This window comes from Falco punctatus (genome assembly GCF_963210335.1).
Source record: "Falco punctatus genome assembly, chromosome: 10".
Taxonomy (NCBI): domain Eukaryota; kingdom Metazoa; phylum Chordata; class Aves; order Falconiformes; family Falconidae; genus Falco; species Falco punctatus.
The window spans coordinates 166,061-190,109 of NC_137590.1; the positions used below are offsets into that span (position 1 = coordinate 166,061).

At 49.4% G+C, this 24,049-nt stretch overlaps 2 protein-coding genes across 4 annotated transcripts in view; both read right to left on the minus strand.

Moving 5' to 3' along the window:
• Positions 1 to 313: 313 nt before the first annotated feature.
• On the minus strand, positions 314 to 14,241 carry LOC308070825 (CMP-N-acetylneuraminate-beta-galactosamide-alpha-2,3-sialyltransferase 2-like). 2 transcript variants are annotated; one of them, XM_080405432.1, is made up of 8 exons: positions 13,211 to 13,459; positions 11,380 to 11,508; positions 10,959 to 11,225; positions 10,479 to 10,669; positions 9,985 to 10,164; positions 9,503 to 9,548; positions 9,194 to 9,313; positions 314 to 7,829 (listed from the first exon to the last, which is right to left on the minus strand). In XM_080405432.1, exons 3-8 carry the CDS (start codon positions 11,211 to 11,213, stop codon positions 7,821 to 7,823), a joined length of 801 nt encoding a protein of 266 aa, XP_080261558.1. In that variant the 5' UTR covers positions 11,214 to 11,225; positions 11,380 to 11,508; positions 13,211 to 13,459; the 3' UTR covers positions 314 to 7,820. The 2 variants fall into 2 exon arrangements, with proteins under 2 accessions (XP_080261558.1, XP_080261557.1); XM_080405431.1 differs by lacking the exon at positions 314 to 7,829 and adding an exon at positions 8,527 to 9,084 and having other exon boundaries at positions 13,211 to 14,241.
• A 1,940-nt stretch (positions 14,242 to 16,181) lies between these two features.
• Positions 16,182 to 24,049, minus strand: part of LOC308070816 (fer-1-like protein 4) — a 40,524-nt gene continuing 32,656 nt past the window's right edge. Inside the window, exons 40-46 of one of the 2 annotated variants that reach the window (XM_080405391.1) lie at positions 23,265 to 23,443; positions 22,146 to 22,231; positions 20,401 to 20,646; positions 20,026 to 20,267; positions 17,913 to 18,196; positions 17,100 to 17,200; positions 16,182 to 16,580 (exon numbers count right to left, since the gene is read on the minus strand). In XM_080405391.1, the coding sequence (XP_080261517.1) occupies positions 16,400 to 16,580; positions 17,100 to 17,200; positions 17,913 to 18,196; positions 20,026 to 20,267; positions 20,401 to 20,646; positions 22,146 to 22,231; positions 23,265 to 23,443 (1,319 nt within the window). In that variant the 3' untranslated portion in view covers positions 16,182 to 16,399. The remainder of the gene's footprint in view (positions 16,581 to 17,099; positions 17,201 to 17,912; positions 18,197 to 20,025; positions 20,268 to 20,400; positions 20,647 to 22,145; positions 22,232 to 23,264; positions 23,444 to 24,049) is intronic. The other variant, XM_080405392.1, reaches the window with a different exon arrangement.

A 24,049-nucleotide genomic window follows, 5' to 3' on the forward strand; every position in this document is an offset into this window, starting at 1 on the left:
AAATGTAAAGTCCTTTGAGTACCAGTTACTCGTATTTGCTTAAGTATTGTCTAGCTACTACTGAAAATACACAGATCTGTGAATCACCTGGATGAGTTGGAAACTGAGCAAAGTATACCAAAAAAGAAAAAAAATCATGGTAGTTCTCCTTTCTTGGGTAGTACATTATACTGTCATGCTTTAAAATTTGTTTTGGACAGCTCGTTGAAAGTAACAGAGTATGTCTAATTAAGGGGGTTTTGCATCCATTTTATCAGTTGCCACAGTAATGTCTTGTGGTTTTATTCGTTTTGCTTTAGGAGTATTTCATTGCTCAGCTGAGGTCAGATGGAGTTGTTCATCTTCCTCGGCGTGTTACCAATGAAATTACAAATAATACTCAATATGAATTTTACACACAAGGAGGAGTCATCTTTGCAACAAGTCGAATCCTTGTGGTAGGTTTCCTGACTGACAGAATTCCTGCAAACCTTATTACTGGTAAGAGTTTAATGAAATAAAGGTAAGACTGTTCTGTTTGAAAATACATAAAGCTTAATTCTATGTGAAGAGTTCTACTAACCGATACTGACAATTATTCCTTTTTTTTTTTCCCCACAAAGCCTGAGGTAAAAGGAACAAATGTGTAGTTTTTTTCAAATGGTTTTCTTTGCTCCAAACTTGTTTGCCTTATTTAATCATACAATTTGAAAACATCCATGTTATGTTTAGATACTGGATCATGTGTTTTTGTGGCTTTCTGATATCAGTTAGTGGCTAGAAAACAAATCAGCAGTTAAATGATGACATTGACATCGGAAACAAAATTTGGACTGGCTTTCTAAGAACAGTTGATTGCACTTGGTGAAATAGTGTCAGATGGCCTATGATTAAAACTGATTTTAGATGTTGTGTTTTGTCAGCCATGCATGCTATCTATTTTTGGCATTAACAAATCACTCCTGATGACTTTCCCTTCAAAAAGTAGCAATACTTTACTAATCTTTGTCTTGACATGCCTTGGACACTATCTAAATAGCAGTATTATGAAGTAATACTGTTATTATCACTGCAAAGATTTTGGGAATAGCTTGTGGCCTTTTTGGTTTTATGTAGAAGTTATACATGAAAGATGTTAGGTTAGCTTTTTCCTCTCATGTTCTGTTCCCCTTCTGTCCCAGCCACCATTGTTTTTATGTTCTTTTCTAAGCTGGAAACCTTGTTGCAGCCTGGAGAGCTAGTAAAATAGATCTCTAAGAGCCAGGGATGTAAGAATATTTTACTGTTATCTAAATGTTAACATCTTAATGGCTAAACGTCACTGAATATTGAACACTTAGAAGAATGTAAGTTTCTGCTTCAAAAGATGTATCTCCTTCCTTTTCGTCCGTGTAGTACAAGCTGTAATCTGTGAAACATTTTGAATTGTTTTATGCTAGACCCAAAGGACACTAGATTTTGTCAATTCTTATAATTTCTAGGTTTAAAAAAGGGAACACATTTTCTGGGCAGCTATTTTAATTTCTGTTCTTACCCTTGACGACGACTTCTTCTGCTTTCTGCCCTACCACAGAAGGAGGGGGCAGAGAAAGAAAACACACCTTTGGACTTTGTCAGGATGAAAAGAAGAAAGGCGCTAAAGATTTTTAAAAAGTCCTGTCCTATAGTGATCCAGAGCTGTTCCAGGTTTTGGATTGCCACTAGAGGTCAGCGTGACAGCAACTTTGAAGACTTGTGGCTTCATTTTAAAATGACCGGGTAACACCTGGTCATGCTGGAAACATCTGTGTGTGAAATTGCAGGACAAAATCCACAAAAAATTGTAATAGTGTTTCTTGAGGAGTTAACATAGCAAAACTGTTTCTAGGCATTATAAATGCTGTGTATAGAATCGGTGTACAACCACTTGTGAATTAGTATCTGATGAACTCATAAATCCAGTGAAATGAGGATAAGAAATTATCACTAGAGTAAAGAAGAATTATTCCTGGTGGTTCTGGCCAAATAGAAATTATGTACTTAATAGCATGGTAAAACTGATGCAGGTTGGTGTAGTAAACAGTGGCAAATTGTTCCTACCGAGGCTTACACAGCAGTATGGATGCACTTCATAAGCTGACATATGTTGGCTGAAAGTAGGGAAGTATTATGAAAAACACCTAGTCTTGCTGATCTCTTTACAAATTCTGTATCTCCTGTAATGTCCTTTGAGTCACATCTTGACAAACTGGAAGATGCTCAGAAACGAGTATGATCATTATTATGTCTTTAAAAATTTGCTTCACAGGAGAGATGGTAAAAGTATCTAGGTAGAAAAATAGCTTTTAGTGGATTATTCCATGACTCGATCGTGAATGGCTAGCAGTTATTTGGAAGTCTTTTACTTATAGATGCCTTTGCATTTGCAAAGCAAAGGCATATTAAAATCAGTGCTTGGGTGCCGAGTTGAAGTAACTTGTACAAATTAAATGCACTGTACGTTTGTCAGCTTGTGTAGGTACAAGGTAAAACTTGTGATGTTTGATGTCCTTTGCTTCCATTTCAGAAAGGCATTTATTATTCCACTGGAAGTTGCGAACGGTTAAAAGTGCCCCATAGGGCTCACCTCACCAGGGGGAGAGTGAAGAAATATAATGCACTATTTAACACAAGCATCAGGAAGCCATTGTTTTAACAGGTCTTGGCTGAGTGGAGTGTAAATCCCAGAAGTATGCACCTCAAATGCTTGATGTAGTCAAACTATTTTTTCACTTCTCTGTACCAAAATGTGCACGATAAATCTTTTTTTCCCTAATATACCCATAGCCATGAAGAAAGTTGGAGGTGTATTCATACAGTTGGCGGTGGTTTCTATCCTCAAGTGTGAAAATGTATTTCACAAGAGGGGGGAAGCAAAATGTTTTCAAAAGTTCTTTGATTATGTAAATACGTGAACTGTTACGAATGAAACTTACTTGACAGCTCTGTTATTCTAGAACTTCTCTTAACAAAATAATACGAATGTCACAATCTTGAACATACCAAACTTGCTTTGTTGTAATAGCACGTTATGTCTTATATTCACTTTTACTCCTTTTAAAAGGCTCAGGTTCAAATTTTGCCTTAGGACTAAAGAATTTTCTAAGTTATATCCTGCCACTCAAGGTTTGTTTTGGGTTGGTGAGTTTTGGGGTTTTTTTGCTAAAGATGCATCGTGAACCCAGTTCTGTTGTTTGGGGATTCCATGGCACTGAAACTGAGGAATGGCTTGGTTTGAACCCTGGAAAGTTTGTTTACTGTTGCTTTAGAATATCTAAATTTCTATTGTACTCTATTTAAGAAAACAATGTTAAAAGACAGTTTTGAGGAAAAAGCTATATAAAATTGGACCTATTTACTTTTTTGTAACTTGAAAACCTTTTATTCTGCCAGGCATTTTGGTATACAAAGCGCACAGAATCATTGAATCCTGTCAGGAGGCATTTATCTTACGACTTTATCGCCAGAACAACAAGCGAGGTTTCATTAAAGCTTTTACAGATAATGCGGTTGCATTTAACGTTGGCTTTTGCCATGTGGAAAAAGTGATGAGAAATCTTTTTGTCAGGAAACTTTATCTGTCGCCAAGGTAAGGCACCTCTTTATTTCATTGGAGAGTTAAACTTACAAAAAAAAAAAATTAACGGTGTTACAATGGGCTCCTAAAACAATGAGGTGTATGCAGTCACGCTACTAATCTGTGTTTCTTCTTGTATTTCCAAACAAATTTAATTCCTTTTTTGACAGAAGAAGAGTTCTTAAATACCCTAAACTTCTGTATTTTTTAAAATAGACCCAAACTAAATCTATAAGGGCTGAACCTTATGGTATAGCTGTCCTTTTAGCCAACAGAAATCACAGCGGAAAGTGACATTCCTAATAGCTTAAGAAAAACTTTACTGATTAAACAGATTATTTAAGCTGTGAAGTAACAGAAGTACATGCTCTCAGTTCTGCCATTCATGGAGGTATTTGTTTCCAGCTGTAATGAAACTCCATGGGTTTCTTTCTACATGTCATTTTTTTTAATCATCTTTTCCATTTATGTTGTGTATGAAGAATATGTCTTGATGACTGATAGAAACCAAATCGCCAAGATTGTGACGTGCATGAAGTCTTGTAGGAGCAGACCCACAAACAGAATTGGGCACTTAGCTGATCACCCATTCAATGCTCTTGCATTGGGCCAAGGAGGTCTGCTCATTTGTTCCTTTAGTCCGGAATGTGTTTCGCTTTATCTTAATGTACTGTTGCATTGTAAACTCTTAACAGTCTTTCTTTCGGTATCACAAAGTAGAAATGGACATAACTAGGATACAAGAGGTTGAATAGAAGCTCTCTTTAAATTTTCTTCCTTGGCATCTGAACCATGCGGAGACCTGTGGGTGCAGCATGCGGTAAGGGAAACACCTGTTGAGTTTGGGGTCAGCAGACATGGCATTTTTTCAGTCTGTTCAGTTAGTAAAAGTCAGGTAGCATCTCTATACCTGTACAACTGGATTGGCTGTAAGGGCAGTGTGTTAACGAGGACCTGCTGCTTATGATCAGAAGCTAGGAACATCACAGAATCTGCTAGTGGAACCATGTGATTCCAAAGGATTTATGAACCCATTCCAGTTTCTCCCTGACAAGATTTTTTTTTTTTGTTTTACTTTAATATTTGTTATGTGTCATAATGATGTAGGATGTAGTGCGGTAACTTTCTAGATGGTTTTCTGAGGCTCTTCCTGAGATTGCAGTCTTCACATGGGTAGAAACTGATTTTGCAATTAACTTCTTTATGTTTAAAGTAATTGTAGTTTATACAAACTTCTGATTAGTTGTAGGTCAAGCAGACGATATATGTAAATCTTAATAAGCTGTTTTCCTCTTAGACTTCATATAGCGGTGAACTCATTTTTAGAGAAGCATAAACCTGAAGTGGTGGAAATACATGTGTCGATGATGCCTGCTATGCTTGCTATTTAGACTTCGATCCTGGATATTTTGAATGCGTGTCTGAGAGAGCTCAAACGTTACAGTCCAGCTCTTGAATTAGATCTATCTTTAGAAAATGCTATTGATAAACCTTTTGACAAGGTAACCATTTTGATTGTTCAGTCAGTTATTTAAATGGCAACTATAGCAGTATTGACTGGTAAAGGAAAAATGCACACAGACGTGATTACCACTGGGCTTGCTTTAGTCACGACTCAGAGCTGGGCCCCCACCCCAGTGAAAGATTCAAAGGGGAGTGCTGTGGGTAGCAAGGGTCCAAGGGTGGGTGTCACTAGGGAAATTTCTGGGGGCCATTGTTAGGCACTTGGACTTTTGCGCATCTCCATTCTCATCAGGTCCGCAGTTAATATATGCGATAGGTTTGCACGGACATTCAAAGGTGTAATGTAGCATGTGAGCTTGATCCATTGAAGTCTTCCAGGGGAGGGTGTATATGAATGCTAGCAAGTGTCAGGGAGGACTGACATCTAATATCTATATCCTTTTTATATTCCAGGTTAAAATACTAATTACCTTTGTCTTTTGGGGGATTTTGGAGATTTTGGTGGGTTTTTGGGGAGTGTGTGTGTTTGTGGTAAGTTTAGTGCTTTATTTTTGAACGCAGCTTGTTTTCATACATAGGACCACTGTTGTTTATTGCATTAAAGGTTTTCTTACCCTGCCAGCTGACCCTCTCAGTTACTTTCGCCTTCCTTTTTGTGATACCTTTTTGTATTTCCTACAGCAGCAGTTAGTTCCCTCCCAGTAGACTTAATTCCGCCTTCTTCCCATTTTCATGTCCACTAAAATACTCTGCATAGAAAAGTTATCAACATCGGTATGTGATTATGGCTTTCCACATGACTGCCTGTGAGGAAGAGGGGAAATTCGTATCTCTTTTAGGACAGTATTTGCTGGTATTGTCACCCATGACAATGAATTGCTTATTGTCTATCTTACTCAAACAAAAATTTGAAAATCCAACTGCTGGTATTGACTGCTTTATTTATGTAGATTCAGGCCTTTTAATGAAAGATTACTGTCTCCTGCAGGTAGCTGGAAATTTCCACTTTGCACCGGCAAAAAGTTTCCAACAGTCTCATGTACATGGTGAAGTATTTTCTTTTCCTGCTTATTGTGACCTTTAGCTTCCAAGTGTTTCAGACCATTTCCTTTGAACATCTTTGCATTGCTATCTGTGGTAACAGCAGCACTGCTTCAGGGGGGAGGACACTGGTGAGAGATGTTTTGAACTATCAGGAACGAATAGAAAAGTGGTTTTGGAAGGTACTGCCACATGGGTGTGGGAGAACCTGGAGGAGAATGTATCTGGGCAGTCTCTCAGCCTCACTTGTTCTACAAAACTTTACTGCCCTGCTGTAAAACAACCTCAGGTACGGGGTTCAGTCAAGGACCTGAGTATCAGTATCTCTGGAAAGGATATTTTGTAGAAAAGCTCTTGAGAATTTCAAGGCAATTCAGAACTTTCAGAGTAAAATTTCAGTTGTGAAGGACTTCAGCTTCCTCAAGTATATATAAATACACAGTGGCTGGAATGACAGTGGTAGTTTACAGAATCATAGAATGGTTTGTGTTGGAAGGGACCTTTAAAGGTCCCCTAGTCCAGCCCCCCTGCAGGAAGCAGTGGCATCTTCAACTAGATCAGGTTGCCTACAGCCCTGTCCAACCTGACCTTGAATGTTCCCTGGCATGGGGCATCTGCCACCTCTCTGTGCAACCTCTCCCAGTTTCACCACCCTCATAATAAAAAAATTCTTCTCTCTATCTAGTCTCTATCTACCTCTTTCAGTTTAAAACCACTAAGCCTTGTCCTATTGCTACAGGCCGCACTAAAACGTTTGTCCCCATCTTTCTTATAAGCCCCCTTTAAGTACTGAAAGGCCACAATAAGGTTTCCCCAGAGCCTCTTCTCCGGGCTGAACAACCCCAATTCTCTCAGCCTGTCTTAGGAGAGGTGCTCCAGCCCTCTGATCGTTTTTGTGGCTCTCCTCTGGACCCGCTTTGCCAAGGACTCCGGAGCCGGATGCAGTACTCCAGGCGGGTCTCGCGAGATCAGAGGGACAGAATCGCTTCCCTCGACCTGCTGGTCACGCTTCCGTTGGATGCAGCCCAGGATATGGGCAGCTTTCTGACCTGCGAGCACAGGTTGCTGGCTCGTGTCCATTTTTTGACCCACCGGTAGCCCGAAGTCCCTCTCTGCAGGGCCGCCGCTACTCCCTTCATGGCGGATGCGCAGTAGCGTTACTGGCAGCCTAAGGGCAGCGCATGCGCAGAACTGGCCTGACGCCTTTGCGTAGGGGGCTCGAGCCCCGCATGCGCAGAAGCGGCCCGGCGCAGAGGCGTGCAGCTTCGAGGTCCGCAAGGGCGGAACCGTGGCGTTGCCGAGCGACGGGGAATTGAAACCGTGGAGGGGCGCAGGCGCTCCGCAACCCCGAGGTCTTCAGGTGGGGGCTTGACGCTAGGGCTTTGCAGCAGCGAGCACCCCCACGGCGCGTTTGGCCCGGGGCTGCAGCGGCGCTGCAGTTTCGTACTCCCGTGCCGAGCGCACGCTGGCAACGTGCTAGGTGGACGGCAGCGGCGCCTCCTTACGGGGAGGCAGCAGCGGGCACCGCGGCACCACCCCGCAGGCAGCGCGAGATCGCGATACCGTTAATGGCCGCCACGGCCGACTTTCGGGGCGCCACCGGGCATGCGCGGCACTGGGGCTGCAGTACCGATTTTCGGCCGCCAGGTGGCAACAGCAGCGCTCCACCAATCGGGCGGCTCCAGTACCGATGCTGGAGATACTGTATTCTGCTTGCCTCCAGGAATGATGTACTCTGTCGTCATGAGACCTGAAATGGATTGCATTTGCCATCAAATATGCTTTCTAGCAAGACCATCTAGCTTTTTAAACTTTTCTTAAAGAGGTCTCTGACTGTGCTGATGCTGTATGCCAGACCTCTGAAAATGTACCGAATCCCACACACTTTCCTTCCACCTGTTCTGGGCGCTTGGGCTGTGCTTACCGTACCATGGAGCATTGCAGTTGCTCCAGATTGCTGCTCTCGTGAAAAATGCAAGTTGATGTATCAGCAAAAAAAGTGTTTGGAGTCTTAATTGATTTTTAAATCTGGTTATGTTTTTCACTTCCCCTGTTTGTATTTTGAAACAAAGTCTGTCCACTGTGTGTTTTGGTAAAGCATTTAGAAGAATTAAATTATTTAAACTAACCCTGGTACTGAATTGGAAATAATAATTAAAAAAACATACCTAGATTGTGGCATAATATGTAGATACAATAATCATGGTGGGGTGGTTTTTTTCTTTTTAATGATCTATACAAGTGAGTAAAAGTGCTTGGTACATGAAATTATATTAGGAGTCATTTTAAGATACTGAGGAAAAATAAAATACTGTGGAGGCAATACTGAGGCAAAACTCATCACTCTTAAATCTTGGCTCTGGATTTTCTGTGGTATTGACTCTAAACTTGGTCCAAGCAGTTGGTCCAACGCTGCCCAGTGAGTGAGTGTGACGCACAGAATCAGATAGTGCAGAAAGAAAGCTATTTTATAAGTAATACATGCTGCAGGGACACATACAGCAGCAGCTCATGGGCTCCATACCCAGCTCCAGCCCCACCACCCCCCCTTTGTCTCTCCCAGCCAGTGTGGGCAGAGCCACGCCCACCCTGTGTCCCACCAAATGCAGCATTCCTAGTGCTTTGGGACCATGTCACCCGGCAACCACAGCGCCCAGCTCGTGGGGACCAGCATAAGAAGCACTGAGACCCTGGGTGGGGTTCCAGGGTGTGTGAGCCCAGGAGTGTGGCAGTGCTGGCGGGGGAGAAGCAAGCTAAAGAGCCAAGGCAGCTGCTGGCAGCGCAGAGGGCTGTTAGTTCCTGCACTAACGACCTGGCTTCAGTTTCTTAGAACTGCATCATTTGTAGAATAAAATCCTGCCTTCCACTGCCAGTGTCTCAATGAGGCTGAACTCAACATCAGCGTCATGGACCCTTGTCCTGCGAAAGGCTCCGGACCAGCGGTTTTTCTCCCAGTAGTGATGCCAGTTCCCTTCACTGTCTGCTCCAAAGCCAAATACAGAGACCTGCACACACAGCAGAAAGAGCCATCGGTGCACAGGTGCTCAGTCGCCCTGAGGGCACACAGACAGAGGTGGTATGGCAGCAGCACCTGGTCATGCTGTCCACACTCACCTGCTGGCAAGCATGCAAGGCGAACAGCAGGGCAGTGAAGCCAGTGGAGGGATACCGTCCATGGTGCTGTGTCCAGTTGTCGTGGATGTACTTGAGGAAAGCTGGGCTTAGGATCAGCACCTGAGTGGGGAGCGGAGAAGCCAGCAGTTGCTCACTGTGCTGGGAATGGGATGGCCAGCCCCCACCACCAGCACTGCCATCAGCCTTCCTGCTTGCCAGTTCTGTCCCTATCCCACTGAAAAACAAGCCTGGTCTCTGCCCAGAGGAGCCCTGCCTGTCCAGGAGGAGTGGAACCCACTGAACCCTTACCTTGTTTCTGTCAGCTTTGATGAACCGTTTCACTCTCACGTATGTGCTGCAAAAGCCAGAGGATAGCAGTGAGGGTGTGGCGCCCCTGCTGCCGGGGCCTCTCCTTCGGAGGCAGCTGGTTTGCAGAGGGTGCTGCTAGCACCTGGCCCCATGGCACCCCAGCCCCTTGGGCTGGCCCAGCAGTATCCCCTGGCCTGGCTCTGGGAAGGGTCACATCAAGGCCGTGGCCCCACAGTGGGGACAGCCATTCCACCCGTAGGAGTTATGGGACTGCAGGATGTCTGAGCCCTGTGGGGACAGGGCAGTGCCTGCTTCCCCAAACTGTGGTGCGGAGAGATGCCAGAACCCTCATCCAGGGGCCCTTTATCCCACCAGGACCATGACGCCAGGGCCCTAGTGAGGCACCAAGGCCCCCAGAACCACCCCGCACTGTCCCCAGGGTCTCTAGCACAAGAGATGCTGTTGCCCCAAAGCTGACGCACTGCGTGAGCTCTCCAGTGGAGAAGGCACTGGCCACCCACTGCAGGTCCAGTGGCTTGAAGGGGACAAGGATGAGGTGGACACCAGGCTGGAGGTTCACTGCGCTCTCTGGGTACATGAAGTGATGGGTTGTTCTTGTGCCAACATCCAGCTCAAAGCCAGCAATCTTCGCTCTGTTCATCCTAGGGGACAGTGGGAAGGCACACCCCAAAATGAAGCTGCAATGCCATGCCAGTCCCAAGCTGCTGGTCCCACCAGGCAGGGACACCAGGTCACTGTAGCCAGCAACAAAGAGGGAACATGGGCTACCCAGGGCAAACGTGTGCCCCGGGGGGGGGGGGGCTCCAGGGAGCAGGGGCAGCAGTCCCTCTCCTCCACCATCACAGGGCTTGTGTTTGTGGACTGGGGGGGGGGGGGGGGGATATGTGATGGGTGACAGGGGCACGTCAGGGCCCTGGGGAGACAGGGAGGGGCAAAGCCCTTCTGGGGCACCCACCTCAGCACCCAGTCGTGCCCATCGATCTGCAGGCCATGGCCAGACCCCTTCAGCCGCCCCGAGTTCCCCACCACTGCACAAGTCCTGCAGCGAGACGGGTCCCACAGGTCACTGGTTGGGACCCGGAAGACAGTGAAGAGCTGCTGAATTATGGCCTGGACTTGGACACTATTTGGGTGACCCTGCAGCGTCTGGGGGAGCAAGGACAGCAACAGGCAGCATTAGTCCCCCAGTAGTACCCCCAGAGGGAGACAGAACCCCAGTCGAACCAGAAGAGCCCTGGGAAAGCCACAGAAAGACCCAATGAGATAATAGGAAAAGGTTACGGGACAGCCCAGAGAGGTGGAAGCAGTGGTGAGCTGGGGTCCCTGCATCTCCTTCATCCCCCAGATTAAGACAGGCCTCTGTCTCCCTGCCCCACCGCAAACAGATTTGGTGACACTGAGAAGAGCCCTGAGTTGCCACTCATGACCCACTCACCAGCCACCATTGAACCACGTCAGAGGAGAGCTCATGGGCTGTGCCCTTCAGCAGAGGCCTCATGGCCATGTCATAGTGGGTGTTGAACCATGCAGAGCCATTGGCAACAGCAGTGCAGCAGGTAGCGGGGGTGTCGAGGAGCAGCGGAGGCCCAGGGAAGGGGCTGAGGCCATCCGTGGGGGCTCGGAAACATTGCCACAGGACCAGCAGCAGGCACAGGATGAGCACCACCTGCATGCACCTCTGGCCCAGCATTGCTCATGCCACCTGCAGTGAGATGTCAGAGGGAACAGTGGTAGTGGCACCACAGAACCCCTTCCCACCCATGCTCCCACCTCCTGGGACGCCCCTTGGCTGCTCACCAACCCTGCAGGGACCTGACATCGCCTGGTACATGTTTCCTTTTCAACCCATTCAATACCTTTATTGCTGTGCTCTGCTTCTGACGCTGTTACAGTTACTCAGGTCCAGGCAGGGCTGGCTGGCAGTATTCACTGGAGGAGGAGCTGCTCTCTGCTGCTGCAACACCTTCAGGGTCTGCAACACGGTCCTGTGAACAAGTGGCAAAGCACTGTCATCCTGGCCACAAGCCAAACTCCAGCTACCTTCCAGAGTGGCAGATGCCTGCACGTGAAGCAGCCCCTCTGCTGATAGCATGCCCTGCCGCTTTCTCCCCACACATGCTGGCACTGCAGAGTGGCCACTGGGCAGAGGAGCCCCTCAGCCTGTTTGCTGCCACCGAGCCCACACAGACGTCTTGCAGCCAGCGAAGCCAGCCCTCCCCAGTGGCCCCGGGGTTTTGCATCTTCAAGGGCACTGAATCATTGCCAGGACGAAGAAGCAGGAGGTACTAACTGCTGTCCATATGCATGAACCTTTCTTAAATACCCATATTTAAGTGACATTTCTGTTCTCCATCTAAAAGCACTCGAGTAAACCCAAAATCAGAAGGAAAAGGGTTTTCTTATCCTCAGGAAGTTCACAAAGTACTCAGCCTCTTAGGACCTGGCTCCCATGGGGCCAAGGTGAGAGTGAGGAGCAAGGATGCAGGGACATCCTCCATTCATTCCAGGGTCAGAAGCAACTGCGGGAGGTTTGGGATGGGGTCCCCTGTGTACTAGGAAAGATGGAGGGAAAACTGCTCCTGTCCTCACAGGAGCACCCTGTGCTTCCACCAGTTCCCTGGGTGCTGATGTGGGACACCAGCTTAGCTTCTCTACATTAACGATTTTCTGCAGCTCCTGCAGCACAGAAATACCTGCTTGCTGTGGTGTCCAACCAGTTGCACTCAAATCTGACTTGCAGGACATGCACCTGACAGCAAAACTGCTGCTCCTGGGGGTCCAAGCAACAAGCAGAGATGGGAGATGGGAGGTGGGGTGTGGACAATCCCAGGTGGCTGCAGCAGGTCATGCTCCCCTGCAAGCCTGTCCTTCAAAAAGCAACTGAACCATCACACCTTCTTGAAGGGAAGCACAAGCAAGCCACCACCAGCACTCCGGAAACACAGATGTGGGTGTTCCCAAGCAGGAAGCAGCCATAGTATGCTGGTTTTTTGTACCACGGGCTCAGGGAGATCCCAGAGGCCCCTGATGCTCTCCCTGCTGGTGGCTGAGAATCCCTGTAAATCCAGCAAAATGCTGTCCTGCAGCAGCCATGAGCATTTGCTACGATGGAGGCAAACAGTGTCCATCTGACATGCCAGTTGGGCCAGGAGCCAGCAGTCCCCCAGCAGGCTGGTTCAGGCACTTGTGGAGCCTTGGGAGTTATTAAGCTGCAGCCCATGGAGAGGTATGAGCTGGCTGGTGGCTGCATGGCTGGTGCCTGCAGCTCCATTAAGCCCAGAGCCGGGGGACCGAGGCAGCGCAGTGAATACCTTTTTGCAGTTGCCAGTCACTGGGGTGGGCAAGGCTTTGAACAGGCAGAGTAGAGCAGCCCCATCTCCCTGCCAGTGCACACACACATCCCCTGCTTTTGCGTGGGACCTCTCCACCTGTACCCGCACCCCCATGCAGCTGAAACAACACCCCAGCCCTGCACCCAGAGGTGCCCTCACCTTGAGGTCCCCCAGCTCAGCACTATCAACTGCACGACACTGTGTCACAGCCATACAGCCACTGCATCAGGCTGCATTCAGTGGCCACAGACGTGTCCCTGCCCCCACTTAGCCCCAAGAGACACTGCCAGGAACTCCCCAGCCCCATGGCCAAGAAAGAGGCCCTGATGGTGTCACTACCCCGTGGTCCCCTCACCTCCTCAAAGTGCTGCTGAGCACGGCCAGGTGAAGGTCTGCTCCCAGGCTCGGTGGCCTCACCAGTGCTCATTGCAAGCTGCAACGGGCCACCACAGGAAGAGGAAGTGTTGCACTGTGATGTGGGGGAGAACACAGCCTTGCAGCAAGTGGCATGGTGAGGTCAGGGCTGCCATCCTTCCCTCCAATGGTGCCCACCAGCCTGGCATCCCAGCACACCCCTCCCATCCATGGCAGCACCATGGTGGCCACCAGTCCTGCTGGAGCCGAATGCCCTGGACACATTCCTAGGGCCGAATCCAGAAATTCATCATTAAAATGTTCCTCTGAGAGTGGAAGAAGTTGCCTCGAGTGGAACTGCCCTCCTGCCCCCGCAGGTCCTGGTAGATGGCTCTACTTCTGCTGACACTGACACCAGCAACACAACCCATCAGCCCTGTCCTGCCCTACCCAGCCCCACAGGCAGCTGCCTGCCCCATCTCTGAGCACCCACCCATCAAGGCAACATCTGCAAGCTGTGGGCAGTGCTGGTCAGAAAGCAAAGGCGTTTGACCACGTAAGTTTTGCATCGGATGCTGCACTCAGCAGCTGGCTCTCACCCCAGCTCTATGAATTTTTGGATCCACTTATGCATTTGGCCTCCGAACACCCCACATCAGCATATCCCACAGCCTGACTCTGGACAAGTGAGGAAGCCATCCTGCCACCCACAAAAATGTCCTTTTATTTTTTTGTTCTGCTTTTAGTTTGATGCTTGTCTGGTCAAAGGGTTCTGTCCTCTCTCTGCCACGTGCTGTGAGCCTGGTATGACATACAGCCTTCCCACACAAACCTCTCCCCCTTTGCTCTTCTCCCCACCAACTAGTGCCTCTCACCTGACCCCCACGACTCATCATCAGCCTTTGCCAAATCTTTGCTTTGACTGTTTAGCGAACGCCTGAAGATGCTCACACCACTCTCCACTCACTGTGACAAATGATACAGTGATGCTTGAACAAAGGTGCAGATCCTGCAGGACCACGACGTGGATGGCCCACTCAACCCCACAGGCTGCACCCTCGTGGCCTCCCCACCCCTGCTTACCTCCTCCAAGCTGTTAGCACTGGCCTTGCAGCAGCCCACGTGGCTGGTGAAGGCAGAGGTTGTGGGGCGAGCTTAGGTCCTCCTGCACCTGCAGCACGAGGTTGTACACCAAGATGAGGGCCACCATGGTGCTGGAGCAAGGTGGCACCAGGAAGGGGAACTGCTGGAAGGAGCCATGATCATGCTGGGGGTGGGAAGGGGGCTGGGGTCACATTGCTGCCAGCAGCAAGGGCAGGAAGGAGCCCCTCGCCTTGCACATACACACACACAAACACATTGAGAGACAGACACCCCCTCAGTGTGCACACTGACACACCCAGGCACACAGCACAGCATGGCTACAAATCCTGCAATTATAAGCTGAAATATTTTAAGGAAGCCTGAGGCAGACACACTTTGAGACGCAGGGAGCCCCAGCCTGGTGGTGCAGTGGAAAGTGTGGCTAAGCACGGCTGTGAGAGCCAAGGAACTCCCTGGGGATGTGCTCTGGGCATGCTGGGGTGTGCTGAGTTATCTGGCACAGACCAGTCACCTCTGAGGTACACCAGATGGGATGTGCTGGGCACTGTTTGTGAAGGCAACATCCCACTGGACAGGCCCTGCAGAGAAGCTGGGGGTGACCCAGCAATGTCGCACTCCAGGGCCCTGCTCTAGCCCCATGCAGGTGCTCCATGACCTGAGCCCTTTGCCGTCTGTTTCATTCCCCCTGTAGCCCAAGGGTGCCCCTGAGGGGGAGAGAGGGCATCCCCTTTACCATTCTGGGGGCCCCCACACAGAAGCTAACTATGGCCCCCCTGGGGGAGTACCATGTCTGCCCCATGCTCACATCTGGCTTCAAGTCCAGCAAGAGTCCTCACCTGCTCCTTACCTGCCTACATGGCTCTGTCCAGCTAGTTTTCTCCCCAAAACTGGCTCTATTCCTACCCCATTCAAAAGACAATCAGGCAGCCATCTTGACTATAAACCCCATTGTCATTTTATTTCTTTGGAAATGCAGCGCTCCCTCTAAGCACCACCTCCTGCACCAGGAATGAGACCCCTCAGAATCTGTGGTCAAATCTGTGCTGTCAAAATTTAGGATGAAGCACCAGTACTAGAGATCAGAGCATGTCAGGGCTTGTCTGTGCAGAAGATGGGAACCCCAGGGCACCAGAGACATGCTGAGAACAAGTTTCATTTAATGTACATCAGCCCAACACCACAACATAGATTCATGCTGATGACGCCATGCCAATGCCCCAGCGCTGTGCTATCTGGGAGGGAGGGTGAAGGGGCATCAGCGAGGAGTACTTACAGCAGGCTGGCCCCTGGCTCCAGAAAGCAGCTACAAAACACAAGCAGCACAGGAGACAACAGCCAAGGAGCTTTTTTATTCCTGTGGAAATGAAAGCCAAGATGAAGTCTGAAGCAAGCCTGAATCCAACCCAGCACATGCAGGAAAAGCTGTTCAGCAACTTGTAAGGAGTGACAACTAGGAAGCCCATGTCTCAGGGTGTGCTACCACATCCAGAGCCAACTTCAACTCAAAGAGCTTTTCCCGTGCTTTTGGCAAGGCAGGAAGCTCATGGCTACCTTGGCTCGGCCATCCTTCTCCCAGGGGAGCCCCATTCAAAGGTATTCCAGGTCCTACCTCCACCAGGAGCTTCCACCATACCTGGCTTCCCCCTGTACAATGTGTTTTGAGGTCTTCAGGCAAAGGCCTGGGAAGTTCCAAGTGTTGCCTAGCTGGGGCATGGATGCCTTGATGTCCCCATCTCTGCCAGAACCACTCTCAATGGCAAGAACTGGTTTCAGCTGCCAGGTCTGTTGGGACGGACTCAGCAGACCCCATTTTCCCCACCCTCCCATGGCAGTCCCACAATGAAGAAATTTTTTCCCAAAGCTGTGACTGTCCTTCAAGGAGGTTGCCTTATTTAATAGGTCGATTACTTGATTTATTAGCATTTCATGGGTACTTAGCATGAAACACGACTCCCCAAACGCTTCTGCAAGTCTCTCATGCTGAAGGTTGCCTCTACACCTGTAGGATTTCCTTAAACTTTGTGGTCCAGTCTCAATTCCTGAAATAATCACCCCCGCCTTTGAGTAGTCCTGTGCTGGAGAGCATTTATCCATTGATGATCTTCTCACTGATGTATCCAGGCATGGTGTAGACCAAAAGAACCAGGAAGATAGTCAGAACAGCGACAATAAATAGCACAATGATGTATTTCTTGTACCGCTTCCAGATAAAGAACACAAAGGTCTTCATGGGATTCACAAACCAGTTGAAAGAAGTTTTTGGCCGGCTGGAACAGGAAAGGAAGAACAGACAAGCACAGGCTCAATCCACAGAGCAGCACACTGGCCCCTCTGTGCTGGTGCCCTGCCACCCTCATGGGTCCGCAGCTCTTCCTGCCACTTCCAGGCAAGATCAGCCTAGGGGCTGCAATAATTACAGTGCCTGTTGCAAGTGCTGGAAACAGGACCTGAGCCTCAAGATGGCCCCGCAGAGCTGTTCTGCATCCATGTGGCCAACGCATTGCGTTCATGTGGTTGAACCAGAGCTGCCCTTTTTGAACAAGCAATGTTACAGCATAGCTGCCTTCAGCACCGAGATCAGCCCTGGCCCAGCTGCTGCAGCCACAAGTCCTGCCAGACCTACTGAAGCTCTGGGAAGCCCTGGCAGCCCCAGTCCCATAGATTCCCACCACCAAGGGCCTCACTGATTGCTCTCAGCTTCCTGACAAGCAGAAGCTGCTCCCTGTCCCCATGCAAACAGCTGCTGAAAACACAGCACGGCCCATCCATGTAACACACATACTCACTTGGGCTTTTCCAGGGGTTCAGGCTCTTTTCGTCCCAAACCAACAGGACTCTTCTCAGCCTCCTCCACAGTCAGCAGCTGGAACTCTGCTTCCACCTTACCCTGGAGGGGGAACATGTCTGAGCCACAGCTGCACATGTTGCTTCGCAGACCAGTGTGCTAACCACACACCCTGCCAAGACTGGGTATTTTTCTCCCAGTTCCACTTAAAGATGCTCAGAGCAATTAACTTTTCTCTCCAGGCATTAGCTACAGTCTCACTCACTTCACAGGCAGCAGAAATTGGACTGGCCAGAAACTGTTTTGCAACCAAGGCACTGTACTGTAATGCACCCCCCCGCATATGGATTTCTTGGCAGTCTCCCAGTCTGGCACTGAGCAAAAAACTTACCCCTGGGGGCAAACAGCGGTCCACTAGCAAGGTCAGCAGCAGCCAGTCTGCCCTGGAACAGTTGGCACCTGCCCGTCTGAGGTAGGCAGAGACCCTTGGACAAGCTTTTGCTGCTGTCCTGTCTGGCTGATGGGGAGCCATGTGCTTTTTGCTTTGCTCCTCTCACTGAGCACTGCTCTATAGGAAGCTCAGAGGAAGGCATGAAGTTGAACACCCCCGCACGCCACTGCAACTGACACTTGTGGGTAGATGAAGTGCTAGGTTTGCAGAAGGGACAAGTCTGCAGGACCTTGCACAAAGTCCTGGCCAGCTAGCTGGGTCATTGCTGCATCTGTAGGTTATGTACATGCCAGACAGGTTCTCACGTTAAGGCAGAGGCAGAACACTGGCTCTCTGCCCACCTGTGCCGGCACCCTGCCTTACCGTCAGGAGGTACTTGTTGCCACTGGAGTCTGTGAACTCCATGTCCTCTGGTTTGACTGAGCGGCTCCCCTTTTTCTTCTTCTTCTTCTTCTGCTTGTCCTCCCTTTCCTCTCTCTCTTCATCCTCTGGATCTTGGAGCTTGATGAAGGGCCACCAGCCCCTCATGCGCTTGTTTCGGAAGATGGAGAAGCGAGGTATTGCATTGTCCTTGGCCATCTTGATGGTGCAATGCTCTGAGCTCTTGGCTGCTCGCACCATGTCATGCAGCTTCAGCTCGATGGAGCCTGCAGGCACAGTGAAGAGGACAGCTCATGGCAAGATCCTGAGGTCAGCCCCATACACCATTTGACTTTCTGTCTCAGCCAATAGGTCCCAGCTGCTGCAATGATCTAACAGAGTCCTGCACATTTACAGGTGGAGAACCTGAAGCTCAGCATAAGAAAAGACTAGCCCAAGAGTTAGAGACAAGAAGCACAAGCCACAGACCTTGTCTCATCTCTGACGTTGCCAGTTCGGTTTGTGTGTGGTACAGTGAGTTATCTTCATGCCTTTACCGTGTCCCACCCTTCTTTCCTCACATGCCCAAGCTCCTCTTCCCAACTCATTCCCGTAAATGTCAATTAAAAACTGTAAAATCTGGGGAACTCTTTTAAAGGTTTCAAGTCTCTCTTACACCTGAAACAGCGTTGGTTTATTTCCCTGCTTGGCCTTACGCCCCTGTCCTCCTTGGAAGGAGGACACTTTGGCACTGAGCCCTTGCAACACATCAGTCTTGCCATGTACTGGTCTGTGTTGGCAAAAGCATAGCCAGCAACCAAGGAGTGTGGGTGTTCTCCTCTGCTCAGCTCTGGTGAGGATGTATCTGCATAGTGTCCAGTTTGGGGCCCTTAACACAAGAAAGGTGTCAGCTAACTACAGAGAGTCCATTGGCTGAGATGGTTGAGGCTAGAGTATGTTCCATAGCAGGTCGGGTTGAGACCCATGCATGTTCAGCCCAGAGAAGAGAGGTCAAGGGAGAGATCTTACTGCATCTCCCACAGCGTAAAGGAAGCTATCGAGTAGACGGAGCTAGACTCTTCTCAGAAGTGGATGATGAAGGCATGCAAAGCAACAGACGTAAGCTGCTGCAAGTTAAAAAACCTGAGAATTATGAGAATGGTGCAGCCAGAAAAAGGGGCCCAAAAGGGTGCTGGAACCTCCATCCTTGGAGATACTCAAAAATCACTCAGACAAGGCCCTGAGGAACCTGACCTACATTACATCTAGCCCTACTTGGAGCAGGAAGTTGCAAAAAGACTGCAGAAGCCCCTTCTTGCCTAGAGGTTCATGGGATTGTACGTGCCAGGAATCGCTGGGATTGCTGTCTAATGCTTTCTTCAGTGCCTGAGCAGCAAGGCTGAACTAATCACCATTGGCAGTGCCTCATGGAGGTAAAGCCCTTTAAATACACCACAGAATGTTGATGAATAAAGAGAATTTTATCCTGCCCAACAGACAGCAGGGAAAAGGGGCTGCTTTTTAATGGGGAGGCCAAAGTTTGGAGAAGGGAGGGACAACTGAACAGAGTTGTTCAGTACAAACTCAGGGATGGCAGAAGCAGGAGAGAAGCAGTACCATTTGTGCTAGCATAGTGTGGGTAGAATCACCACCAGCCCAGCTTTGTCACCAGGCCCTGCTGCATGCCCAGCACATGGTCTCACAAAGGTTGCCAGTCCCTGTGCTCACAAGGTAAACACCTGAGGAAAGCTGCTCTTAGACCAAGTCTTTGAGATCTGCAGGTCTAACTGAGATCAGGGAAAATGAGCACGTTTACCAGAAAGGTTGTGAGGAAGCAGAACCTGGAAGTCCTGCAGTGTGTCAGGCCCTGAAAAAGGACACCAAGGCCCTGGCACAAGTATGCAAACTCAATGTGTCTGTGTAGGAGAGGTATGCATCTCCAGGCTCTGCCTATATCTCCCATGTGAAAAACCAGGCCAGGTGACTGCTGAGCTGAAGACTTTGATCTGATGCTCCTGGTAAACTGTTCTCAGAGAGCTGGGCCCTGGAGGAAATGCTGTACTACTCTAGCAAGGTGAGGGACAGGTCACCCCACTTCGGGCAGGTCACACCATACCTAGAAAGTCATTAGCTGAAATTCTGTCGTAATCCCAGACCTGGAGGACCAGAACAGCCGGTTCCCGAAACTCTGACTCCTCCATGGAGAAGACAGAGTCCTTCTTCTTGTAGGTGATCTCCTTCTCAGTCGGGAGATAGTTGAAGCGGAAGATGAACCTCCAGTTGAAATTGCCCTCCCCGGTCAAGGAGTTAAAGTGAACATCTGTCTCCTGCTTGTTGTGGTCAAGACCCTTTATCCAGCTGCAGGAAAAACTCAGTTATCTCCTACCCCTGTCGGCCAGCCCCAAAGGCACAGCAGAAGGCAGGAGGGGTTGAATGCCATGGGGTAGCAGGAAAGGAAGAGTCAAAGAGCCAAACCAGACCAACAACTGACCAACATCTTTGGGGGTACAGCAGTCCATGCAGGGGACTGGAGTGGGGCACCTCATGCTGAGGCAGGGAAGAGAAGAGGTTCAGAGAAGGTATTGAGGGTGTGGGGCAGGACAGCCAGGCTCTGGCCTCCCTCTGGCTCCCATCAGACCTTTTCACGTAGATGTCACTGGAAGGCTCTCCTGTCACTGGGTTGACATCATCGAGGATCACATCGTCTGTGTTCCAGATAATGACACGCAGCTCATAGCTGTGGGAAGGACACAGGGGTGAGTAGGACACATGCTCTTGCCCCCAGTGCCTGGGAGGACAGGTCAAGCCCATAGTGGCAGAGCAGCAGGACTTGAACCCTCCTAGCACTGTGGTCTCCTGCCAGGGCTCCTTTGGCCAAGCACAGCCCAGCACTCTCACTGCCATGCACAAAGCCCTCTCTGAGGGGCTACAACCCTACAAGGTGGGTTGACCTTGGCTGGGTGCCAGATGCCCACCAAGCCGCTCTATCACTCCCCTCCTCAGCAGAAGGAGGAAGTGATAAGAGAACTTGTGGGTCAAGATAAAGGCAATTTAATGAAGCAATACCAAAAGTTGCACACATGGAAGCAAAGGAAAACAAGAAGTAATTCTCTGCTTCCCATCAGCACGCAATGTTTGGCCACTTCCTGGGAAGCTTTAGTACGCATAGCAGTTGCTCCAGAAGACCAACACCATAAATAACAAATGCCCCCCTTCCTCTGCTTTTACATCCGAGCAGATGTCATATGGTATGGAATAGCCCCTTGGTCACTTTGGGTCAGTTGTCCTGGCTATGTCCCCTCCCAGGACCTTGCCCGCCCCCAGCCTGCTGGGGTCAGGGGGGAAGGTTGGAGAGACAGCCCTCATGCCGTGCAAGCCCTCCTTGGCAGCAGTCAAAGCACTGGTGTGTTATCAGCACCTTCCTAGTTTCCAATACAAGCACAGCACTGTGAGGACTGCTATGGGGCTCAGCCAGACCCAATACACATCCCACAGTCACAACAGGCAGCTTTTGCAAAGCAGATCCCTGGTATGTGGGAAACCCACACAGCACCACTTAGCCATAGGAGCACAGAAAGGCTTAGGCAGGAAGGGACGTCTGCAGTCCCTGCTCCAACCTCTTGCTCTAACTTCATAGTAGCTCAGATTGCTCAGGGCCTTGTCTGCCTGAATTTCAAGTTTTTCCAATGGTGGATATCCCAACACCTCTCTGGGTCACTCTGTTCCTATCCCAGGTAGCTTCATACTCATTGAAATTTGTTTTTCCTTACATCCAGCTGGAATCTCCCTTGCTGCAATTTGTGCCCATTATCTCTTGTCCTTCCACGTGCACTGCTGAGAAGAATCTGGAGCCTCCCTCTCAACAGCCCCATAAGATCACTGAAAACAGCAGATATCCTCCTTCAACTTCACTTCTGCAGGCACCCAGAGGACATCTGCCCACCAGCCAAAATAAAGCTAGATGAGTAGCTCTGAGCTGGGTTTCTATCACCTTCATGTCCAGACTTAAAAGAGATTAACCCTGCCCCCCACATACACTTGCGTAGCTGAAGCACTTACACCCCACCAAAGAGACCATCCCATGGGCAGAGCTGAAGCAGACAGGAAGGCTGCAGCCAGGCTACCACAGACCATCAGCCTGTGCAGGGCTCTGTGGCATATCCCCACAGGCATGGCAAGGGACAGTGACCCTCCATGCAGGCTCACCAGCACCAGCCCCGCTCCTATGGGTGCTACCTGACAGGCAGTCGTGGCTTGATGTTGACAGGCGGCGGTGCGGGGACATCATTTGGAAACATGTCAATCCACATGTGCAAGGAGCCCTATTGAGGTAAGACAGCAGAGAGACTTCAAAGGAGACCACCCTCCAGCTCTTCAAGGAACAAGGGCTTGGTCCTGCAAGGGAAGCTCTCAACAAAAAAACACCGCTTGTCTCTCTCCACCCCCAGCACTTCAAAGTGACATGTGACTGCATTTTAGACAGGGCAAAAATTAAAACTATCAGAAATTGCTTATTTCCCTCCCCACTCTGCTCCCAAGAAAAAACATTTCAGCTCAACTAAATCAGTTTCAAACAGAAGCCAACATGTTCCTCGCTCTTAACAAGCACATGATGATGCAATGCTTCAGCATAATCAAGAATACTAAGAAGTGATGAGTCTTACTCTCCCCTCCCCATGTGCATTTCCAGTGCCGAACAAAGCCAGAGTGACTGCGGAGCTCTGCTTTGTTACAGACCTCTGGTATCTGAGGGAACAGGAGATGTTCAAGTGCAGGACGCTGAAATGGTCAAGTTCAGATTGCTGCACTGCATAAAATGGAGGATGAATGTTTCTCCTCCAGCCAGCAGGGAGAACAGGGCTCTCGCAGGGGTGCAAAAGCAGCCATGACAGGGGACAAAGCAGAGGAAGAGGCAGGGATAGGCAAGGACATTCACCCACCGTGGTGCATGGTGGCAGGGCTTAGAAGGCAGAGCAGGTCCCTTGCCACCCACACAGCATCCTCATCAGAGCACTGCTACACAGCCTGAGAAGACGGGAAGGACTCTGGGCCAGCAGCATTGTGACCACAACATCAATAGACAGAGGTCCCTTAAGGAAAGGGGTGTTCAGAAGCACTGCGAGAGGTCAGAGGGTGGATCTGAGCAAAGGACACCCACGGCCAATACTTCATAGCAGGGCCAGTCACCCACAGACACAGCTCCAGTTGCCCACCCAGGAAGGGACAACGCATGAGATTCATACCATGATGAGGAAATGGAAGGACAACAAGGGATCAGCTAGGGGACTGGGAATCAGCTGCCTGAAGGTCTTTCCTCAGAGCAATGTATAGGCCGGGCAAGGAAACACATCTTACCTGCACAAGTCCAGGGTTCTCCGGGTTGTACAGGGATCGGATCTCCACATGCTCTGGTACCAGCTTGTACCCGTACCCTGGCATCTCTTCCCAGTGCTGCAGGACGTACAAAGCCTTATGTTCATCATCCACTGACCAGTTCTCATCTGACGCTCCTCTCCTGTTCCTCACAGAGGCCTCTGCAGCAGGACACAGCCAGGCAGAAGATGAAGGCATCTGGCCAGCAAGAGCCATGTCAGGACATTAGTCACAGACAGAAGTAAGAGAAGATGATGGACTGGGCAAACAAGCACCTCACCAGAAAAACAAAATGGAGAGAAGCAGGAGAGAAAGGATGAAGGGAATGAGTTCAATATGTTGCAGTGATGAGGAAAACTGTAGGCAGGAAGACAAACAAGCTAAGAGAAGTAAGAGGAAAAGGACAAAAAAGAATTTATTATGGCCCTGGGAAAAGGATGCAGGAGACACTGAGGAGGATGTGACCCTCTGAGTCAGTTTAAGTCCCCATGTCCCTGTGGTAGTGCCAACAGATCCAGATGAGAGGTTTTGCCCTATAAGTGCTCCACTTGGCAGTGACAAGCTGTGCTGTCTGTTAACAGTCTGTGCAATTGACTCATTTGGCACAGTAAAGCCAGGCAGCTCAAGACCAAATCCTGCTGCTGGAGAGAAAAGCAGAAACCAACAGGTGAGGACACAATGACCCACCCCTGTGTTTATGAAAACCACCTGCCCTTTCAGGATCAGTCTGAGACCAAAACGATCTCAAGTGGTCCCTGAGCTCAGCA